General features: G+C 37.3%; 1 protein-coding gene across 1 annotated transcript in view; it reads right to left on the bottom strand.

The window, feature by feature from the left end:
- The window catches only part of VWA8 (von Willebrand factor A domain containing 8), a 181,202-nt gene that overhangs the window by 45,054 nt on the left and 119,049 nt on the right, over positions 1-17,099 (bottom strand). Inside the window, exons 27-34 of the mRNA XM_068929726.1 lie at positions 14,120-14,228; positions 13,060-13,198; positions 11,785-11,987; positions 5,221-5,337; positions 4,678-4,742; positions 4,452-4,577; positions 3,602-3,711; positions 1,403-1,557 (exon numbers count right to left, since the gene is read on the bottom strand). Of these exons, the coding sequence (XP_068785827.1) occupies positions 1,403-1,557; positions 3,602-3,711; positions 4,452-4,577; positions 4,678-4,742; positions 5,221-5,337; positions 11,785-11,987; positions 13,060-13,198; positions 14,120-14,228 (1,024 nt within the window). The remainder of the gene's footprint in view (positions 1-1,402; positions 1,558-3,601; positions 3,712-4,451; positions 4,578-4,677; positions 4,743-5,220; positions 5,338-11,784; positions 11,988-13,059; positions 13,199-14,119; positions 14,229-17,099) is intronic.

Genomic DNA, 17,099 nt, shown 5'->3' on the forward strand with positions numbered 1-17,099 from the left:
ATGCAAACAGATACTTCAGTCTTGAATCCAAAAGCAGACACTAAGACTCAGACTCATCTCCTTTTTCAGCGACATAAATGCAGGTATCTACCTCTGAGACAGATGCTTCATCTCCCACATAGTCAACAGGGTCTAGAGAGTAAATGATCTGATCTTCATATCTCTACAATGGGTCAGCTGAGCTCTGCTACTATAAATAAGAGCTTGGATACCTCACATGTAAACATCTACCCCATCAACACCTGAGCTTAGGGCAGCGAGGGGTCTGATATCTGCAGTTTTGTTCCACCCCTCGCATTCACCTTTAGCATTCATCCTTCCACATTCACACAAACACTTAAAACCACATATCTGGAAAGAAGGGGCACCAGTCTAAATCTGGGAGAACAAAGCGCTCTGGCAGCAGTATTAGTATTGAGGGGTGTAGCATCGTAGCACTCTCTCTTCTAGGCTGCCTATTCCGCCTAATAATGATCTCACAACTGTTTTTTAATGTACACAGGAAATGAAGAGCTAGTGTAATATATCAATCTGGTAATATAAATCTAAATCACATAAGACTCAAAAATTAACGGCAAAGACACAGGCAATGTCTTAATGGTATTTTCCTGAAACATTCTGGATTTCAGAGTTTTTTTTTCTGTCATTTGGCTTTTCCAAAATTCATTCCGGTTAACGGTGAAATTTTCTAATTTGTACCAACATATTATGCAAATATGACACACAATCATTTATTCCATAAGCACCACCCACTTTATGTATCACCAAACAGCAAATATGAATACATTCAGAGAATTAAATGCACCTCTTATGTCCCCTGTGTTTATCTCCACTCCTTCCTATAGCCTTAGTCAGTAAACTGTTAATTTTCACTTTCCTTTCTGGTCCTTTTGAATTTATGTCACAGGATTTTTGGAAACAGAGTGAGCACAATTACATGCAGTATCTATACTTAATCACAACATCAAATAGTGAAGTTGTTTCTATTTTCTATATCTTGTTTCTTCCTCTTAAATCTAGAGCCCTGACAGATGCTGCACACCCAAGCAAAAGCTCACACTGAATAGTCCAAGATCACTATCACTTTTCTGAGTAGTTATACTTAATTAAAAATCTATCAAAATACATGATTTACAAAACAGTCCTCTAACCAGCAGTATCTGAAATTTACCTACAATGAATTTTGTCTACACTGAACATTATGTTACCCAGTTTCTTTTATTATTTTCAAACTCCTCTGAAGTCCCTTTAGATTAGACTACCCCAACAAATAATGAACATTCTACAAATTTATCATTTACTGTTATTCCCTTCTTCCTCCATATCATTTGGTAAACAGCTACTCAATTGGTTACAGAATGGGATCATATTACTTTGTAGTATAATAACACTGAGTATTTACCAAGAGGTCTGGGAAACCAATAACAATAGTAGCATAATTATGTTCATCTGAGAAAATCCTGTTGGGGGAGCTGATCTTTTGTCCCACAGCCGCAGTGAGGTTTTCTGAAGATAACTGGTCACTTGAAACTGCATGTGGCGCGCACAGTTCTGACGCTAAAGAGGGAAATTAAACAAAATGAAAGTCATTAAGCCCAGATGTGTAGAGGGAAACACTCTTAACTCTGTGAGTGCTAAGCACTATCATTGCTATTGTTTTGAACACAAGTTTTAGTAAAAAGGAGAAAATTTGATTATACCACACTATAACACACACACATAAAAGTCAGGAAATAATGTTATGTTTGTAAAGTTAAGTGCTTATATCAGGAAATACTAGTTTTGTGGTTGCTTGTACCACTTAATTTTGCCCTCTACTGTGCAAATGAGGGAGGAAGCCTGTGGAATAGAACAGCATGTGATCATATTATTAAAGATTGCTAGAATGCAAATGCACAAAGAAGCAAAATGTAAGTTTGCAAAGGTAAGTGTCAATTTGACATTTCCTGGTGGCTGTCTCTAGCTTTGCATTCAAATATTGTTATTTGTAACAGATTTATGGTAATAATGGTCTATTTTTCTTTCTTCTTAAGCCAAGGAAAACCGAATTTTATTCTGTGCAAATGCAACAGCCCTTTACCTTGCCTCAAATTACCAACACAGTCAAAACCCAGTATCTTTACCTCTGCAGCATACACTGCTTCTCTTGAATCAGTAGGTTATCTCTTTTACCTGGCAGCAGGAGAAAATCTTTCCTCTCTCAGAGGATGAAGGGGCTACTGGTTTGGGGCAGTGGAAAACTGGAACTGGTCTACATTTTCTTAATTCCCCTCCACAAGTTCTGTCTCAAGAGTGAGAACAAGCTGCAGATGTTACATTCCGGGTTTGATGAATGATGTGGAAAAAGGGTAGACGGAATATGACGACTTGTTATATTGGAAGATTAAGAAAAAGGTAATAGAGGATAAAAATAGCACAAAAAGCAGGCAGCTATTAATTGCTCACAAATACTTCTAGACTGGAATTCATAATAAGGTTTCTACCCATCTGAGGAATGATATTCGATAATGGTTTCTAAACAAGGTGGGAGGAGGAAGGAAACTACTGCTTTCTGATGGAGCTTGATAAGTTGACAGAGTAAACTGTACAACAGATAAAAAGGATCCTGGATATTTAAGCTGTGGTAAGTCCTTGGTATCCAATTTAACGTTGTTTAAGTAAAATAAGCCTTATTTCTGTTTGCCAGTAATATTTGCTTGTATAATGCTTACACTGTGTTAATCTCATTCTTCATACTTACGTTATTCAGCCACATGGACCAGGAAGAAATTTTTCCCCATTTAATGCACATAAAGTGGTTTCTTTGTTTTTTTTCCTCTCTCTCTCTCAGACACACTGTGGATAGGCCAAAGCCTATAAATTGTTAGGTAGGATGCACATATACTTCTAGTGGTATTAAATCAGGTAGACTGATTTGTGTACCTTGACCAAACGCTCAGCTTTGAAAACGCCATCATTTTCTGAAGGTAGACATGTTATCCCATTTTCTTACCGGGCAGAATGATGACCATTGGTGGTTTCTGGCTTTCTCTGTAGCATAAAACATGCTTCACAAACAGACTTCCCTTATTTTATAATACAGGTGTGATGGTTTCAGTGGCCTCCTGAGCACTTTTATAAACTGTGGCTTTTGTTCTGTATTAAACGTGCGCCTATTACATGTTTGGGAAAATATATCCTTACATATTTCTGGGTTCCCATATTTTGGGAAACGTCCTCTAGCTCATCTGAGCATGTGAAACACACCTACAACAGTGTTCAGACTGGACTTATCAACATACTAGGTCCCTTCTACTCCTATGTTCTAATTCCTGCCTAGCTGTCTTGTGTTCTTTTCCATTCTGTATCCCTAAAAGTCCATGACTGAGGCTACTAAATGTTACAATGAAACAAAGATATTTCATTCAAACAACCCGAAGCTTGAGTATGGAACATGTCATGCTTTGTGAAATACTATTATTAACCAAACTTGATAAGGGGAGGGAAAAAAAAATCAGAAAGAAGGTTACCCAGACCTTTAAAGTAAAAGAGCCTTGTTTGTGCAGCTGCAAACACAGAAATGATAAAAGAAAACCCAGCAAGTCAAACCTGCATTAAATACCTGTTGTTAAGCCAAATCCTGTGTCAGCTGGCTCTTCACTCAGCGCATACAGCTGGCAAACCTCACTGTCTTCAGCTTCCATCTGGGCACGCTTGGTTAAAAGAAATTTCCTGTAAAGGATACATGTTTATAATAATTCCTGATTAAACCTGTAACTTTAAATAAGGACTTTAATTTTCTGAAATAAAAAAAAAACATTCTATGTTTATATAACAAGGTTATCAACACCTTTTTCTACAACTAAATATGATACACCAAGCATCTGTGAGATAGGAGAGGGTAAGCCAGCCAGAGGCAAATTTGCCTTCTGGTAACTGTTTACACACTTCTATTTGCTGTGCATGTATATAAAAATAAGAAAGCAAAGTAATATTTATTTCATGTGACTATGAAGAAAAGCAAGCAGGTGGTAATCCTGGACTATGGGGCTGTACGTTCAAAGCTAAGTCCACTAACATTCTCATTTCTAAAGATCAATACCACCTCTTTAAAAACAGAAATTAATATGCATACAGTCCTATCTACTCTAGACTTTCAGAGGCATGAATTTAGATAGGTATATCCTTCGCATTTTTTACTTTGCATGCCTACCTGCACTATCACCAAATCTGCCTCTTAAACACCAACTATACACATCTAGCCATTCATGCAAGCCAAAAAAGCAACGTTTCTGTCTCTCTGATGAGACACCTGTGCACACAAACATTGATTTGAAGGTTCAAATATTGCTAATTTATTTGGTGGTCATACAGGACCTGGCAACATAAGGTCTCAGATCGGGAGTGAAGCTCCTAAACATAACCTGAACAAACAAGAAATAATACCATAAAAAAAACCAGGCTTAACTGACCGATTTGTCTGATTTTCTACCAATAGCCACCGATCTTCAGCCACCAGGAAAACAGATTTGAGATCGATTGGAAGTGAGATGGTATGAGTTTGACCCTCCAGTACATCCAGTACAATAAGGCGGTTCCTGTAAAATTGAAAGCCAAGAAAATAATAATTAGATATAGGTGCACATGAGGAGCTCTATTAAAAATTAGTATAATAAAAGCATATAATTTAACTCTCACCCTTCTTCTTTGTAGAACACCAGCCAATTTTTATGTGAAAACTCTCGGCACATTTTGTAGTTGTTCTATAAAAAAGGTCATACAGCAGTTAGGGTTTGTTAGATGAATCTCAGTGAGTTTTCCTCACTCCTTTGGAAGTGTACCATATTTTTCCTTTACTTAGAATAATTCACTACATTTATTACCTCTCAAAATGCTGTCTATCCCCCCTTGTCCCAAGTCATATAATTGCATCATAATTGAGTTTGTTATTTTGAACATAATTCCTTGGAATAAAATGTTCTGTTATTCCCAGTTCTACTCCAAAGAAGGATTTTTTTAAAAAAATACATATCCTCGGACAATATAACTTGTTTATACATCTATCAGTATTCCGTAACAGTGCTATTTTCTTTGTAAGGCATTTCAATATACACAGGAAGAAACAATTACGTGCTTAGGCCCTAAAAACAGTAAGAGAAACCATCCTGGAGCAGTTTTTCCAATATTGAGCTTTAACTGCCACATTAATTTTGTATGGTATAGCTAGGTACTACTCCTCACCATCTCTTCCTTGCTGCTCCACCAAGATGTTTTCTTTGGAGTCTCTTGAGTATCTGGTAAGAGCAAAAGCCGGCGAAGAGCACCGTTGTTTGTATCCAGCAACAACACAACGTTACTCTGTAAATGGAAAGCAGATCTGTATACATCTCAAGTCCATTTAAGAGACTACATCAAATCTACATTTGAAGTACCTCTGCAACTCTAGCAACCTAAGATGCTTTGAAAAGATTACATGGATTTTGCTGGAAAACGTAGGCTGAATGCTCTTGGTTCATTTTAAAGTTGATGGATTAATTTAACTGAACAGGTAAATACATGCTAAAGGGCTAGAATTACATATTACAATTTTTCCATAATGTTTTGTCTTACAGCTCACATTAATTTTTGCATAGACTCTAGAAAGCGGACTAGTACAGCTTACATATCCAAGCTGTAAATCACTTGCAGCAGCCATTAGCAGCCAAAGACAGGTAAAAGACGTACCCATTTTGTTCTGTCAGGTTACTAAAACATTTAGCTTCCATTTTTATATGTTTTCTTAGCATTACTCTAAAATACCTATTACTTATATTATATTATATATAAAACTGATGAGAGAAGAAATGGCTCAGGAATTTCTCTCACAGTTCATACTTCAGATACGTAGGAGCTTATTAAAAATCCTGGTATGTGAAAATCCTTCCACGAGCTGCAGCCTCAGACAGCCGACAGCGTCAGCAGTAGGACGGCTGTTGGAGGAGAGCGGGATGACTCTAGAGGATCATGATCCAAAGCAGACAGGATATCCAGCAGCAGTGTGTGAGGGTCATTCGCATATCACAAGCGAAAATACGGTACGCTAAATTCTGTGGTTGTGCAGATTTCTCCGTTTGTTACTGAAAGGCCGAGGGTCCGTGCATGCTGTCATACGATGGGCACTGCTATCAGTACTTCCCGCTCCGAGCCCCAGGGTCACGCACTAGGAAGAGATCACAGCATTTCACTGAGGCTCTCCCTGGCTGCCGCAAAGCGCCACAGCTTGTCTCCAGCTCTGGGACCCACATGCCACAAAGCTGACTAGCAAGCTCATCAGCTAGGTTTAAGGTGCCGCAGCCATGTCTGGGGTGTATGGCACGCATGAACGCACCTGAGATACAAAGTACGCAACTTGAGGAACCAGCTTGTTCGTAGGTTCATTTCAAACATCTCTTTTTAGAAAGTACCACAGCTGCTCCTAATGTGCGTAACTAAGAATTCAAGAGAGCAATCATTCAGGGCCAACCTTAGCTGCACCAAATGAAATTTAAAAGGTACAAAAGTACAAGTTAATTAAGCCTTGGGATGAATTTTTTGTTTGCCATTCAGGGAACTGTTAGGTTCTGCAAGGACATTAGGTTCTGCAAGGTCTTACTAAAAGTAAGCTGTCTGCGTATAACATCTGCAATAACGCACAACAGACGTTAAGGAAATAAAACATACATTCCCACAAATTCTCCCAAATAAAACAGATACAAACAATCTGAGTCACAGTGTTTTTGTTCTTTTTGGGTATGCTTCATACTTTCACTAGGATTATTTAGGAGAATTAACTTTTTGTAAATAATGACAGTAATTTAAAACTAAATATGGTAAAGCATTTAAAATATTACTATGTTATTTGCAGCATTTGGGAAATTCAGCTGGAATTCAATACTTCTAAAAAAAGCAGTTCGCTTATGTATTTCAAACCAAAATTACAGAGATGTGGTTCGGGGGTGGGGGGGGAGGGGGAAAGCAGGGCATTTGCTTTGGATTTTGATTTTCTGCCATATTTTATTTATACAGTTCTGCAACTGCACTGCTGAACCAAAGAAATGCGTTAGCCTTCCACGTGCGATAAAGAACACACATGAATCAATTACATTCTTCCACTTAGCATTAAATTTATGAGAGCAGTTGGCAACAGAAAAGGCCTCTCTGCTCCACCCCTTTTGATGTTAATGGTTTCCTTCTGCGCTAAGTGACTGATGTATATTCTGTCTGTGTTTAAGAATAGGTTTTTGCGTCACTTGCGAACACATCCAAAAGCAGCTCTGGCAGCTCTTCAAGTGGGCTGGGAAAAGGCGCTGGTGTGCAATTCCGCTATGTTTGCTCTCGACTGGGAGAAAAGTAACCTTTGGGCGACTTCCTGACCCTGGAGTCTGGAATTCCAAACTTTGCACAGATGCAATAACCAATCTCATGAAGTGGTGGTGGGCCTTTATTTTTAGTTACTGCAAAGTTTCCCTTTCCTTATTGCTGTTTTTATTTTAGCAAGTATTTTCCTCTTAAAAGTCCTTAAACCAAGCAGGGCTGTGATTTCACTTTGCTGGTATGGGGAGTAGTTTTTTATGCTCTTGCAGATAGAGAGCTGGGGGAAGGAACAAATTTTGATTTCAGAGGAGGAGAGTACGAAGCATTCAGCAATAACCCTCTTGTATTCTATGTATTCTACGTATTACTGTATTTTATGAGTGAGTGCTTACACTCATCGTTTCATCCTCTTCTGTCCCTGATGCCTATGCCCCAAGCAAACAAGCTCACAAATACAAACTCTCCTCCAGGCGAGGATGATTCTCAGCTTGGCACCTCTGTATGGCATGCACTCTCTGTGCCTCCTATCCCCACCAGCACCAGTACTAGTGCTAGTCGGTGACCAGTGCCTCTTGGGTGACACGCATGTAACAATCCTTACGCTGTGTATATTAGTATAGATATAGACATATTGTTCATTAGGTTAAAGTGAAAGAAGAAGACTGTACAATGATTTACGGTTTTAGGCTCAAACCATGACGCCCTCACAGGTGCAGAAATGTATGCAAATATATTACTGACATTTTAATTAATGTGAGCAGTCCTTCAGATTATCTGGGAGACTTGAGATTGTATTAGAGATTTCAGGAAATTGAGCAAAGTAAGAAGAAATATGAGCTTTGTGCTTACAGAAAGGAAAGTCTTCACCTTATAAAAGATCCAAAAAAGAACAGAATTTAATAATGTCAGCTTTTCTTTGAAGGAAACACATCCTCTTCCTGAAAGCGTATATTAGAATGTAATGGAGACTAGAGGGAAACTGAAGCACTTCTCTCTCTTCCCATCCCACTTCCCAACAGAGAAAGATAAAAGCAGAGTTAAAGGATGCTGACAGGACCTGCCTGGGCTAGGCTATACACTGTCGGCTCCATCTTACATATAAATGACTTGAGATTTAAGAAGAGTCTCTCCAAAGTCTATCACCTCAGCCTGATTGAAAAGGCAGAGTCAAAATTGGCTAGGCTCACTAGGAAGATCAATGGAAACTGTGTTGAAGAGAATCACCTGCTCTTTCTTCCAAGAAGATGTAAAGGTTGCTTAAAAGCAGGTATATCTCTGATGTACACAATTAAGTTAAATCCCCAATAAGATTACTTTTACTAAAATTTTATTTAAAAGGACAGGAAGGAATTGCAGTCTTTCATTTGATGTTACTGGAGGGCTCTATTGGATCCAGATGGATACCATCTGAGAAATAACAAATGATAGGCACTTATTTGAAGAGCTACAATATCATCACTGCATCCTTTCCGATATGGTTATGATCCATTTAAATTTGTTCTTTTTTATAACTTTTAAAAAACATTCATCTCAAAAAATGGTTGTTAAAACAAAAAAAAATGGAAAACTCTTTAGTCTTTGATAGTGTCCATGTAGTGATTATGGTTTTAATGAAATATCAGCTGTTAAGTGGACAGCTTTTTTTTTTTTTAATAAATGCAGCTTCTGATTTCAAATATTAGTAGTACTTCTTGGTGTTTTTCGAGTACAAAGAGACAAATCTCTAAAGCATAAAATATATCATTTACATTACACTTGTTTGTGAAGGCCTGTTTGATCTATCCTTTAACACAAGAAGCTAATCCTTGGGAGTCTTGCCTGGAGGTGAAACGTACCACTGATCTACTTCAATTAATATGTGAATGCTGCAAATACTGAGGTTAAGGCTGGCAGTCATCTTACCTAACTTAGCACACCTGAAGGCAAGCCTCTTGACTATTCTTGCTGCCCAGGTTCCTTTTGCAGTCAACGCAAAGAGAGAGGCACCTCCATAGGGCAATTCACCTTAGCTGTTCTACCTTAGATGGGACAAACTATTACTCCTACCTGCTAAAGGCATAAATAATAACGGATTTAATTTCATAAATAGCAATATGCACCTCATTTCACAGGTGCACAAAGAAAGCATATGACTTTTTCATGGCTCCACAGCAGGAAGAGTTGGGAATAAAATCTAAGCTCCCAGTGAAATTACTAAACTCCTTGAGAATTTCTCTTTTGATTCAGTAGGAACTGCAAATGCAGAGATTCCAGTACATCAGCCCTAACGTAAAGAAGGATGGCAATGGCCATGAAGACTACCACAGCAGCGTCCAGCTGACCTATGCTTTGGTCTCTCATTTAAAAATCAGTCCCAAGTATATTACTAATGTACTCCATGCATATGAACATCCAATACATACAAGAATCATATTTCATCATTCTTTCTGTGCAATATGCTTACTTATGTTATATAAAAAGTCTAAAATTACTTTTGAGCAGTGTCCTAAGTATATACTGACTTTTACAACCAAGTTTGTATTTTAATGAAACATATTTTCTTACTTGATGAGTAAGGTCAATCTTAATATTAACTTTACATAAGACGTCTTAAGATAATACAAAGCATTCAGAAATATTATAATTACTATATTGTTTTCCAGCAGTATAAAGATGCTTATTTTCAGACAGGATTTGTTCAACTATAGTACTTGCTAAAAAAGCAGGATTGAAGTTGCCAGTACTTAAACTTCAGGCCAAGGGAAAAAAAAAGAATGTTAACAGCTGAGCTGAAGTAGACTGGAAAGGGGTCCTGAGCTACCACATTCTTTCTGCAGAACAGTCTTTGTTTCAGATTTTAATTCACAATTTCATTGAAATATACATTCCATGAGGACAGGCAAAACCAAGCACTGAGTTGTGAGCTTTAAGTTGTTAACCGTAAAGCTTCACACAAGACCGTCTGATCCACATTGCTGAAACTGAAACTGAAAGCAACTATGATTTGATTAAGAATAAAACTAGCAGGAAAATTATTTTCATGGTAGGAATTTTAGAAGCTTGGAAAGCAAGGAGTATTGCTGGGCTTTATATTAAAAAGTGTGAAACATTATAAATATTATTAGATGCAAGATAGACTGCCATTTGTTCTGCAGTTTCCTGTATTGACTTTGCCAGAAAAGGCCAAGGATTGTTTAGAACCAAATAAATTTGTTACGGGCATGTCAAAATGGGTCAAATGGTACCTCTGTAGGTGTTCAAGACAACTGCACTGACATTTTAAGAGTGTCCGAGGCAAAACTTACGAAGGCATAAAGAATTCCACCAAAGCCAGAAGAATCATGTATCCTATAAGCTATTAACTGTAGCGCTTGAGACCAGAAAGTGGTGTCAACACACGACAAACATTCCTGGAGCAAAAGTATAGCAGAGACACTCATTATGGAATGCCTCTAAACTAGAATGACTTCTTACACTCCAGCTCAGCGTAGGAAAGTTTCTTCTAAATCGGCACCTTTTCTCTCCTACTGAAGAATGGTGGAAGAAATTCAGAACAACAAAAGGAAAAAGAAGAATGGCAACCAAAAATAAGGACCGGATTAAATGCTCATAACAAACCACCATGACTCATAAGCAACATAGTAACCTCTTAATAATAATAATAAATCAACAATAACAATGTCATCAGCACTTTATCAATTGATGTCTCTTTCCACTCCTGGGCAAAGAAATTTTAAATTGGAAACATTCCAATCAGTCATTAATAGTAATTCCAAGTGGAAAGTATGCATTGCTTCACTCTGAAAAAAAGTTCCCAACCAAACCAACACCAAAGAAGTCATTGATTCTAAATTTGTATGCTGACACACTAACTGTCAGGGCTTACATAGCCTTCTTTCTAGTTCAATACTTGAGACGTTATAGAATGAGAAATATCAGGATTCACAAAACAAACCAAAAATAGTGACAGGATACAAATACAAGCAACATTTCACTTTGTGACTCAGAAAATATAACTCTCTCATATACTGCTCAAAAAGTAAAAAAGGGACAAGCTTGGAGCAGAACTTAGTTTCACAGCATAAAACAGCTTATTTTGTACTTTCAAACATGCACTTCTTGTTTGAGACTCCTCAACTCAACTCACTATCTCCTTTTCTCTAATAAAGGCCTATCCACCTTTACCAGCAAAAGGAATCAGATAAGCGGGCAGAATTCAGCTTCAGTAATGCAAAAGTACATAAAAGGATGTTGTAAATCAGCTAAGAACTGCAAAAGAAAAAAAAAAAATCCACAGAAGAAATAGAGCTGAAGTAACTCTGAAAGTTCAAGATATAATGAGAAGAAGCAAATTCAGTAAGGGGTAGACTTATCCAAGCAATTTCAGTCTACAGAGGTTAAGACACCTCAAAGACCCTACCTTTATGAAACTGCTTTCCTCATCACTACACATACTAATCATTGAGCTTTTTTTTTTTTTTTTTTTTTTTTTACCTGCTCTTCATGTAGAATCACTTGACCTTTCAGTGGATTTCCCAGCGGTGCCACAGTCACAAAAGGCTGCCAGACATTTCCAACTGTTCTGGGGAAGAGGTCATAAAAATCCACCAAGTATCCGCTCTTACTAGAAACATTCATAAAGTACAAGGAAACAGGATTGCACGCAGCAACGTAAAGAACATTCTCAGCTTCATCTTCTGAAAAAAGAAAATGAGATAAAATTAATGAAAAGTTATTGCCATTGCACATTGCTCTTTTGAAAAAATATGTATCCAAGCATAATATATATCAAAAATATATATCACAACTGGGCAGATACATGGTTTTAGATGATACAGCAAAGCCTACTGCAAAATAGACACTGTTGACACAGGGAGATAAAGAGAGAGAAAACGTCTCTTCACACTAAGTAAATGTTAGCAGGCAGAATCTGGCCAGAGTGCTATTAACTCTCCAAACAAGCAGTCCAAGATACATCTGTCCAGATGTTCTAGTTTGTTTATAATCTGCATCCTCCTCCCTTTTTGCCCTACCACAAGCCCCCTGCCTCCAATTACTATACTTAATAATTATACACGGGGTGAATGGAAACTTCATATGGAAACCTTTACATATAGCAGTTCGTGACTCATTTCAGAAAACTGTCAAAATTAAATCAAAGTTATATAATTTCTGTTTCACTTTCATAAAAGTTTGTCAATACATTTGAAATTAAGGCTACAAGTAGAAAAAGGTAATATTCTAGCAATTAGCAATCTGTTGGTAATGCACAACATATTTTAAACATGTTAATTATGAACTATAAAAAAGGTCATGAATAGTCCCAATGATGCAATGCACTTTGGGACATGAGCAATATAGATAATTAAGTCAGGTCGATTCCGTCAGAAAGAATTTTAATCAGTATAAGCTCTGATTTAGTTTGAGAAGGATACATATCCTTATGAAAACCAGAATGTCTCAATGAAATTAGGTTCCCATTTCAATGGCTGATTATTTTTGTATTTCATCTACTGTTTTAAAAAAGGAAAGTGGAAAAAGAGAAACACTATTTCTCCTATACTCCACTGCAAAGATTCCCAGAAACACACACTATTGTAAATACACTAAAGTGTTTTTATTGCACTTATATTGCCCTTGTGTATTCTGACATTGGCTATCAGCAAGCACCTAGGATATCAACAGCCCAGTTCTTTCCCCTCTCCAGGATATTTCATTTATTATAATATTGAGGATCATTACAAAAGTTATTAGCTTTTCTTACTGCACCTTTTGTTACAGCAACATCACAAACTAAGTTAACTTCATTCATAGGTAGTGTCCAAAAAGCAAGCTCTTCTGTGAAACTGAGGGACCTGGCTTCATGTCGCTCCACTGGAAATGCTTGAATATTTAGGTACGCAGGTCCCTAAAACAAACAGTAACATGAGGGCTTGCTAAAATATTTCACTCGCCATTCGTTATGAAAACCTAGACATTCTCTTCAAGACTGTTAACGCTATTAACAACAGGAACGGAGCAAATATTACGTAAATGAAAGGGAAAAGGAAATACTTTTCTGTAAGCTCTTTGAATGTCCATAATGCCATTTTCTTTGCAGTATACAAAGCATGCCTTTCCTCCTTATTATTTGATTGGTTTGAAATCATCACTGCTCAGTGACATGATCGAGGTAACACGCACTGATCAACCACAGTCCATACAAGGAAAAATCAGAACATTTTTTCTCACAGAGAAGCTCAATGACAATTTCTTGTTATATAAAGTTTAAACCTCAGTCTCACATCACATTTACAGTTGAGTTTTTCCTTATTCATTGAATTAATAATTACTAAAGTTAAGCCAAGAACTCAAAGCTGAAAAGGCCTGAAAAGCTTTGGCTACAGTCAAATCAGACCAAAGGTTTCGATTCAAACTTGGCAGTGCCCAAGTCTCATAAAAATTCAACAGCATGTGAAATAAGCACAGAATACAGCTTTCTTTCCTGTCTCAGATCTTACTCAAAAATTGAGATCTGGGGGCTGAAATTGGCCACCTCCAAGCATCCAAAACAGCTTTGGAGTTCCTTCAAAAATGGCACTGTAAAAATCCTCACAAAAAGCTCCTCTCAAGAACTTCTGACCAAATCTACTAATTTTAAAGCACATCCCAAATTCTGAGGGCTAAGTACAAAATAAACTTTATTTTTCTAGACAGTATAGAAAAACAAAAACAAGTAACAAAGACGAAGCTTTGTATATCCTCTTTTTCCTGAGGAAATGAATCACATTTTAGGCTTTTCAGAGCCCTATATATGAAAACTTAGGCATTTTAAAAAAAGAATACAAACCTTTACATCTATTCTTTGAGTTTCTGTTGGACACAGCAGTTTCTGTCGTGCACTTCCCGGGTCATCAATTCTCCAGTAGCCCATAAATTTATGTTCTGGTAACGGCAGTCTGCCAAACAGCATAGGAACAAACGAATTTTCATATTCTTTAACTAGCAACTAATATGAAATAAATTGTTTAAGCAACAACATTTCTCCAAAAAGCCATTTCTGAATATTCTCTTGTAGAAAGTGCTTCCTCACTAAAACATTTCATTCCTTTTACATTTTAAATTCCCAAAATTTTAGCCTTCTGGAATACTAATACAGTCACATCCCAAACAGCATAATAAAAGAAGTAGCCTGTCACAAAATATGGCCTCAGAAGAAAAACTTTTGCAGGCTGAATTATTTGAGGTACATAATATAATATATCCAAAACATATCAAAATATGTCTCTTGCTTTGCTTTATGCAGTTCAGGCAGGACGTGACAGCACCAATTCAAAGAAGCTCCCTAAGTGGCACATTCCCCTAAGAAAACTGCAAAAAAAAGCACAGTAAACACACGGCAAGTTCACCGTGCAATAAATGGAACGAATTCCTTCCCTACATTTTGCAACTGCTCATGTGAGCAAAGGCTGTGGAATACAGATGTGAGCGTATGCCATTGCCTTCTGCCATCAGAGCCTGCAGAAAGGACAGTGACAGCTTCAAAAGCCTTAATTGACTTTCTTGATGCAATTTCTTCATTTCTATGTCTTTTATTTAGGGAAGACATATACGGGCCACAGGAAAACTCAGTTAGTTATACAGCAAAAGAAAATGATGGCGTATGACAAAGTATCTTGGTAGCAAAACAGGATGACATTTTTTATTTCTTCTTCTGCTGTGATTTGCAACAAAGAAAACAAATTCAACATTGCTAATCAGCATAAGTACATACCGGCTAATGAACTCATACCTTTATGGTTTCTCGTATTTGGGATCAGTTGCTCCTAAACAGATCTATGAAAACTGCACTGTGTGTTACAAGCAGTTGCATAGTACTGTACGGCTACAGAACTTGGCAAGAGAACTGAAGACGTTCTCTCTCTCAGTTTCTATAAATACCTCCAAATTCTATTTTAAGGAAGTTCTCTTAGAACGTTTGCTAAAAGTCTGTGCTTGGTCTCTTCTGCACTGTTTGACGATGCTTTTTCCTACGGTTATAATTATTTACCTCTCTCCACCAACCAACCTGGCACCTCTGGATATAAGAGGTTTGTTTCATTTCTTCTTGATAGGCTTTCCAGAATAAGAAAGGATCCCAAACCAAAAACCTCAGTTGAAACATATATGAACTTTGGGGATTTTCAAATTGTTTTATTGAGAGCTTAAAGGAAGTCAGGGAACAAACACTAATATCCTCCAATCTTTCCAACTCATGCAAGAAAAATACACTACAACTTCCATATTGACACCATATCTCAACCAACCTAGAGAAGCCGGTACTCATAGGGAGATAATCACTCCATTCCCATTCTGCATTTGGACCATCTGCCAAGGGAGTCAGACAGCCAAAGACAGTTTTTGCTATTTTGAAACAGCAAATAGATAGATGCTGTAGATCACTGATGCTCATAGGTGACTATCCAGCTGTCAGCAATCAAAACTTTTGGGCAAGCAATGAAGACAGTGAATTTTTTCCTCTTTCTCAGTCAAAAGAATCAGTGGAGTCTTCACTGCCTTTTTGCGGCCTATTTCGGAGTATCAGTAGACACCAATGTTTGGAGAATGATTTCTTTTGCATTCTTCCTCACTTCAGTTTGCATTTTTTCATTCTTTACAACTAGCTAGTCTAGCCAGATTCCTCCCAAATTAAGAACAGAAATTAAGCCAGAGTCAAAAGAAATTCAAGTACTTCGTAGTTTAGGTTACAACATTGAAGATCATTAGGAAAAAATGTTCAGGAAGTACACATTTCTGCATTCACGCAGATAGAAAAAGGGCAAACAGTCATCAGATATGTCAGATTATCCATGAATGTGAATTTTACATTAGGCTCCCATTTGGCTTTCAAAATGATTTGTTGACAAAATTTTGGTTATGTCTTGAGACAAAACCATCTTGTGTTCAAAAAGAAACAGAAGACATTTTTTGCTGATTGCTATGAGTAATATAACCTCTGATATGCTTATAATCAGCAATAATTGTTTCCTGCTAGCTCAGTGGAGCATCATCTTCCACAAGGATTTGGACTTACTTTTTAATTCCTTAACCGTTACTCCCATAGGCAACATCCTAGAAATCAATGGGTTCACTAATAATCATGAACACTTATTAAATTTTAAAATAAAACATATGCGAACAACCAGCCTTAACCAACTTTAACCAAATATCCTGCTTTATATAGCAACAGAATTACAGATTGCATTCCCAAAGAAACAAAACATTTCCACTCTGCTTCAGCTTTCTGGAAATTTGCTTTTCTAACAGTTCCTCTCTCGCCTTAAGAAAAGTAATTTCTCCTTTCTCCTAGATTCTTGAGGTTTTACTCTCTTCCCTGTTTCTGAACGATTTAATTTCTCTGAAGCAGCAGACTAGGCCATCATGAACAGCAAAGGGGGAAGGGAAAGGTAGAGCAGAATTTAGGAAAAAAACCACAGAATTCAGAAAACAAGGTTCCTTTGTCTAGAGTCATAGGGATCTTAAACTTTCAGGTTTCTTTTAACTCTATATCACTGCTTTCCTAGTGCTCTCTCATACAGACCTGGCCCAGGAAAGACTAAGGGTACTAAAAAAGCTGGTGTCACTAAAGGTCTTACAATCAATCTTGAACGATTATCAGGAGTGAGCGAGGGCGAAGAAAGACAGGAAAAACATGACCACACTGAAGACAACCATATTCCTTAACATTTTTCATTAGGGATCTGTCAAAGGCTGTAGGCCAAAGAAAAATTTTAAAACATATTTTTAGGTTAGTTTACTCTTTGTTTTACATCCTGGTTTTCTACAAGAAT

The sequence above is a fragment of the Struthio camelus genome, chromosome 1, assembly GCF_040807025.1.
Source record: "Struthio camelus isolate bStrCam1 chromosome 1, bStrCam1.hap1, whole genome shotgun sequence".
Lineage (NCBI taxonomy): Eukaryota > Metazoa > Chordata > Aves > Struthioniformes > Struthionidae > Struthio > Struthio camelus.